The 7,366-nt window shown below is 32.8% G+C and overlaps 1 protein-coding gene across 3 annotated transcripts in view; it reads left to right on the top strand.

Moving 5' to 3' along the window:
- The first annotated feature begins 336 nt into the window (after positions 1–336).
- Positions 337–7,366, top strand: part of LOC114333152 (probable histone-lysine N-methyltransferase CG1716) — a 79,761-nt gene continuing 72,731 nt past the window's right edge. For 2 of the 3 annotated variants that reach the window (XM_050645031.1, XM_050645016.1), the window contains exons 1-4: positions 392–604; positions 651–1,010; positions 1,635–1,839; positions 3,894–3,959. In XM_050645031.1, the coding sequence (XP_050500988.1) occupies positions 693–1,010; positions 1,635–1,839; positions 3,894–3,959 (589 nt within the window). In that variant the 5' untranslated portion in view covers positions 392–604; positions 651–692. Of the gene's footprint in view, positions 605–650; positions 1,011–1,634; positions 1,840–3,893; positions 3,960–7,366 lie in introns of all 3 variants that reach the window. The other variant, XM_050645024.1, reaches the window with a different exon arrangement.

Here is a 7,366-nt window from a genome sequence, read left to right as displayed (position 1 = left end):
GAGAATTGCTTTGAATACGCATGCCTTACGTTGCCAACCTAACCAAAATTTGTATGAACCTCGGCTTAACTGAACTTGGCATTGAACAACCCGAATGAAGTTAAACCGACGCTCAAAATTGAACCCGGTTCAACTAAGCGATGGCTTAAGCCACCAATGTACAATCGGGCCTAAATAAAAAAAGTCTAATAACCGTGGTATTTAACGGCTCGTATCATAGCCCCCATTACACAGCCACAGATTATACAACATATGACAGAAGCTCGAAACAAATGACAATCGATGAAAAGCACAAAAGCACTAAATAGAGCAGGCATTGTACTGGCAGTTGGCAGATAGATGGCAGTATTAGTATTTTTTGCAACAAGGACTTCGAGCCACGCTTCACGCAACCGTATAGCCAACATAAAGATAAAATAAAACATCCATGCAAGGAAAATATTTCTAATCAAAAATCAAATATAAACATGGAAGAGAAATTTCAAAATGTTGATTTTATATGATATAGAAATAATGTCTAGGAATGATGTCCTAAAGCTGATATAATTTTAATCCAAATACAGCCAATTACGAAATTTTTAACTTATAAACTGTAAATGTAAAGGTATTTTGAATTGATAGTTAGGTTATTTAATTAATTTAAAATTTAGTTGTAGTTATTTCACAGTAGCTAGAATAATTAATCAAGAAAAATGCCTCCAAAGAAGAAAAAATCAACAACAAACCCTGCTGTAGTGGGTACTGTGTCCACTAGATCAACAAGAAGGCAAAGCATTGTAAATATTGATATTCCAAAATTAAGTAGATCAAATAAGTCAGCACCCAAAGCTATAAAGGGATCAAAAAAAGTCGAAACCAATGTTAAGGCACCAGAAACTGATCAATTTAGTGACAAAATAAAACAGTCTTTTTTAAAGGTGATTCCGAAAAATGAAAAAAAGGCACAACCCACAGTAAAGAGTTCACACTCTTCTGATAAGGATAAGAAAGCTTTACTAGAAATATTACAGGTAGGTGTCCAATTCTCTGACGAAAATATTCTGTAGTAGGTACTTTTATTTTTAGGTTGATTTGTTGCTAGTCTCAAGTATTTGTTGATTAACACCTTTGCTGCGTTGTGTGTCGTCTGTAGCGAACCTTTACCTATGTTACGACACAGCCAACTGTTCATGTAATACGAGGTCTATTTGTCAAGTAACGCAGCCAAGGTGTTAAGACTTTTAGGTTTATATTTCTCTTGTTTCTGTCAGAGGTGTATCTTTAAGAGGCAATATCAAACATTGAGATATTGCCTCTTAAAGGTATACCTTCACAGTTAATATAACATATTGCTGTTTGACAATTATATTACAATTTATGACAAACACAAGTTCATTTTCCAATTAGTATAGAATATCTACTAAGTTGTCATAAAATGGAAATATTTAAATTACTCATAAACTACTTGAAAGAAACAAATATAGTCATTTAAGTGAAATAGGTATAAATATAACAAAACTAATAAATTGAGGTAAAAATAAAATAAAAATCTGTGGCTAACGGACCCGCATCCAAGCCATTTTTTCACACACACACACACACACACACGCTGTTTGATCCCAAAAAGAAATTATAACAACTCATTTTTTTTTCAGGATTGGGATGATAATGATGGAGAACAGGATGAATCATCAGAGAATAGCTTTAGCAATGAAATTTTAACTAGAAGATTTAATTTAGATGTAGTTCAAAGCAAACCTAGTCAAAAGTATTCAAATACTGACCAGATTGAATTGACTTTATCTAATTTGCAGACTGAACATAAAGATAATGAAAGTACATCTCTTCAAACAACAAATGGTAAGATTTGTGCTCTTTTACATCTTTATAGTGTTACTAGTTGATGTATAGAGGTACAGTTACGATCTGAATAGTTTACAATCTTACGTATCTAGGAGCCAATTTTTTAAATTTTTGCCTCGTGTAAACCCACCTTTTATGTCAAAGTGACGTTAACAGTGGTGTATCTACAATAGGTTGATTAAAATTAAAAAATCAAAATAATATAAATAAATTTTACAAAATTTAACAACATTTATAGTATAAAAAGAAGTTTTTTTGAATAAAATGGATTATAGTCTTAATAGGTAACGAAAATAGGGAAGTATGGATTTAAAATATTCATTTTATTTGAACTCTATTTCATATTAAATAATGATAAACAATGTTAAATAATAAACAATAATTTGTGTAATGCTTCGCTGTGCAGTGCAAATACTGCCCGGAAACGCTGTCTCTTCGTTACCTTTTTGAGCTCAGGCAAAAAGAGATTCTCTCAAATAATCTAATAACAACTCATTCCTGTTGATCTATGGAGATCTCTGTCCTCTTGAACCGCCCAACCTTGCTGTAGAGTCCCATCTTTCTTTGATTTTCCATATGCACATATGGCTCACGTAAAAATCTGCAGCAACTTTCCTTAGTGAACAACATTCTTCGAGTTTGGCAATTGCTCTTGCTTTTTGCATATCACTCAAATACATTCTAACCATTTTGGAGGAGTTTGATATCGTTTTATTTTATTTTATTTTTCAACACTAGCGAAATTTTTGACAAGCATTGACTTTGAAATTTTTTGACTTTGACATTTATTAAATCCGAACAACACTGCAATTGTAGAGTATTACAATATAAAAATTAGGTGTAAACTATTCAGTGATTGTAAATGTACTATAATTATGTTGTATACCTATATAATTGAATGCTATGGTGGAACAATGTTGTAACTGCCAATAGTTTCATATGTGGGTTTTCCATGGAACAATGTTCTATATGCGCAAAATAATTTAACCTGGCATTAGACAAAAAAATTTGGGAGTCCCAGATTAATACGAATGGTACTATCTTTAACAAATCAGTACAAATTGTCAGATAAGTAGATGACATAGACATCATAGGGAGCGTTCAAGTATTACGTAACACGGTTTTTGAAGATTTTTGAACCCCCCTTACACAGAATGACCAAGAATTGCTCAAACGTTTTGAGCAAAAAATCCTAAGAAGAATATATGGAGGGATAAAAGAACAAGGTTTGTGGTGCAGGTGTTACAACTTTTAATTGTAAAGAGGTTTTAAAAAACCTGACTTTGTAAAATTCATTAAGGTAGCATGCCTTAGATGGATAGGGCATGTAATCAGGCGAGAGGAAGGTGCTGTAGTCAGAAAAGTTCTTGCCTGAAGAGGACCGATAGGACAATGAGCAAGAGGAAGGCTGAGAGAACGATTTAAAATCTATTGGAATTAGAGTATGGAGAAGAGTTGTCAGGTTATAGTTGTTATGGTTATTTATTCTGTGGTCAGAGACAGGGGAGATTGGAGGATTGTTCTGAAGAAGGCTTTGGCTCATAAAGAGCTGTAACGCGACTGATGATGATGATGATAGATTCTTTAAGCACCTATTTGTTATAAAAGACAGGAATATTTAACGCTTTGAAATATAAAGTGGCCTATTAAATTTCTTAAGGTAGATTACGCAATTCGCTTTTTTTTAAATTTTGCAATAGATTGTTAGTATTTTTCATTTCACTTTATTATATTTTATTTATATTGACGATTTATATAATTTTAGTAAATTGTATTTGTTATTGTTTTTATTTATGATTCTTGTAAGCTTTGTCTATAAAATTGTTAATTTTTTTATGACAATAAAGCACATTTCTGTTCTATTCTAACCTACAATCCACAATTTTACCAAAACGCTTTTAGTACATTAAAATCCCTTATTATAAGCATTTTGGTAAAATTGTGGGTTATCGGTTAGGCCACATCGCATCTCATAGTGTCATTTGTCGGTAAAGAGTAGAAGATAACTTTAGATTTATACAATTTAGATATTAATTTAGAATTTTGTTTAGATCCAATAAAAACAGTGGAATCTACAGACGAGAGTTCCAAAGAGAGTGAAATGGGAGTCAAAGCAGGTAATTATTATTGTAATGCCTGGTTGCACCAACAATTCTTAAGCTCCAGCTTAGCCCAGCTCAGCTTATAGGACATGGCCGCTTCAAGTCTCACGTTGCACCATCATTTTCGATTCTTATCTATGCAATCCACGTGGCAAGCTAAAGATTGATCTAAGACTCGATCATGCAACGCGAATGTTTTGTAAACTGAGCTTAAGGCACGTCTTAAGCTTAAAATGTGTTGGTGCAACCAGACACTAATCTCCTATTGTCATTCTGTAGTTTGTATTCAATAATTTATTTATTTATGTATTTATTTATGTATTTATTTATTTACGGGCAAGCCCAATTCAGAAAATATTATTACAAAAAAAAATATTACAAAGACAAAAGCAAAAACATAAACAGTGTCAACACAAAGAACAAATATTACAATATCTATAAGATAACAAAGCTAATAAGTTAAAGGAAAAAAACATTACGATATAAAAAACAAAGTTTAAGCTTAAAAATTGCTGATAGAAATTATATCATTAACATTGTATGTTCAACAAATGGTTTTTAAATCTATCCACGGAATTGCAGAATATATTTAAGTCATTTAGAGAATTCGCAAGTCTAAGTGTTCGTGGTAAAAAATTGTTGTAAGTATAGTTATATCTATGGAAGCTTATGTGAAAAGTTTGGGTTTGTCTTGTTGACCGAGTAGGTACAAAAAGACTAATTTTTGAAAGAAGATCGGGACAGCTACTATTACCATTAATAATGTTGAATAAAGATTGTCAGATCTTTTCTTTTTCTACGGGTTTCTAATGAAGTAATATTTAATAATAATTCAATATCCGTGTAGCTACGATATATATGTTGTTTAAAAGCTACGTATCTGAGAAAGGTATGCTGAACTCTATCAAGTTTATTTTTATGAACTAGATAATATGGAGACCACACAGAGGAACAGAAATCAAGATGAGATCTAATGAGTGAGCAATATAAAATTTTCATTGAGTTTATATCTGTGAAATCACGAGATGTTCTTTTAACGAAACCAAGCATTTTCATATACTTTTGGGCAACGGCACTAATGTGGTGTTGAAAGCTGAGTGAAGAGTCTAATATTATGACTAGGTCTCTGATTTGTGTGCATAATTGCAATGTTTGATCGTTAATAGTATAGTCATGTGTTAGCAAATGGTGATTCCTACAGAAACGCATAATATAACACTTACCAACATTTAATTCCATGCCATTAAGAGAGCACCACTGGGATAATTTATTAATATCAGATTGTAGTCCAAGAGTATCATCATGAGATCTTATTATTGTAAAGCACTTAAGGTAATCAGCAGAAAGGAGAGCTTTTGTATGGGAAAAACAAGTGGTAATATCATTAATGAATAGATTAAATAGTAGCGGTCCCAGGTGTGAACCTTGGGAACACCTGAAGTTACAGGAAAAATGTTGGAATAACAGTGATTTACTGTAACCATTTGAGTTGTTTTCTATATAACTACTTAACCACCTAAATACCAGACCATCAATACCATAAGAAAGTAATTTATGTAATAGAAGGTCATGGTTTATCTTATCAAATGCTTTAGAGAAATCAGTGTACACTGAATCAACCTGCAAGCCCTCCTCCAGGGCTTCAGATAGGTAGTCAGTATAATTAAGTAGACTTAGCTCAGCAGATTGACCGGAAGAAAACCCAAAGTGTGAGTTAGTAATAACACTAGAGCAGTCGTAAGTAAAAAATTCAGTTATAATGCTTTCAAATGCTTTAGGGATAGTGCTTAGAATAGATATGGGGCGATAGTTCTTAATATCAGATTTAGCACCTGATTTATAAATAGGGGTTACATAAGATTGTTTCCAGAAGTCGGGAATTCACCAGAATCGAGAGAGGCATTGAAAATATGATAAAGTGGTCTAGACAGTATAAAGCTGCATTCTTTTAGAAGAATAGGAGGAATTCCATCGGGTCCAGGTCCCTTATTAATATTCAGTTGTGACAATCTATCATATATTTTTGATATTTGAATGTGGTAGGAAGATACACTAACGTTGAAGTGGATTTGGTTATGGTAATAATTTAGTCTGGTTAGTATACACAGATGAAAAATGATTGGCAAATAAATTGAATATGTTATTTCCATTGGAGGCAATAGAATCGTTAATCGAATAATCAGATAATAGATCAATAGGATACAATGTTTTTTTTAAATTTGGCTGGTCATATGCAAGTAGATGGTGTTTGAATGAGGCTTGTCCTTCTTTAAGTTCTTTTCTACTCAGATTGTCTTAGCTTCTTCTGTACTATTTTGTATGTATTGTATATGAAGAGCACACTGCAAAAAGGGAGAATGTCAATAAAGTACAATTGTGAGAAAACTGGTTTTAAAGATTTAGACTATCCCCGTTTTTGATTGGTACCACATATATTTAAATGCTTTTTTATCAGTGACTGTCCCCGTTTCAGCCTTGAACGACAGTTGACATTAATCTGTTATATTCAGAGTAACCGTTACCAACCCTAACTCGAAAAATGAAAAAAACTGACATTCCCCTTTTTGCAGTGTACTCTTCATATGGTTCGAGAGCTGTTAGACATTTTTGAGTAGGTATTTTAGGCAATCTGAAAATTTTTCAGGTGAATCTTCCATGATAACCTAATACAAAAATGCCGGTCTGGCTGGAAGGTGGCGGTTATTTTCCCCAAAAGTCCCCCCCAAAGTTAAAAAAAGGGTAAAAATTATTTTTGCAAAAAAGATTGACGTGACTTTAAAGTAAATTTAAATATTCAAATATAAAGAATATAATCAGGCCAGGCGATTTGCGAGAGATTTTAACTCTGCAAGATGCTTGCATGGGTGCCCAGGATTATTTTCAGGGGTGCAGCTGAACTTCAGAAGATTATCAGATTGCTGAAGATTGTTCAGAAGACTCGCTGAGATAGAGGACGCAAACAGATATCGGTATACACTCTTTCTCACACTACTGCTTACTTATTACATTCACATGCAAGCGTAATTTGTTATGGCAGTTAAAAAATTTCACCAAAAAAAACCTTTTTTAGAATATTTATTTTTAATATTAAAAAATACCCTGTCAAAATAACAATTGCACCCCCCTGCCTGGAAAGAAAGTACATAGCTATGCATGTATAGTTGTATAGTTTATGCTGGTTAATAGTATATATCTACAGATTCAGATGTACCCCCTGCAAATAATACTGGGGCACCCATGTACTCATCTTGCAGAGTTAAAATCTCTCGTAAATCTCCAGGCCTGTTTATTTTTTTATATTTGAATATCTAAATTTACTTTAAAGTCACATCAATGATAATTTTTGGAATAACAATTTTTACCCTTTTTTAACTTTGGGGGGGGGGGGATTTTTGGAGAAGATAACCGCTACCCTCCAGCTA

Source organism: Diabrotica virgifera, chromosome 1 (assembly GCF_917563875.1).
Source record: "Diabrotica virgifera virgifera chromosome 1, PGI_DIABVI_V3a".
NCBI classification, from domain to species: Eukaryota; Metazoa; Arthropoda; class Insecta; order Coleoptera; family Chrysomelidae; genus Diabrotica; species Diabrotica virgifera.
Note: the sequence above shows the minus strand (reverse complement) of the source record. Positions and strands in the feature narration are given on the sequence as shown.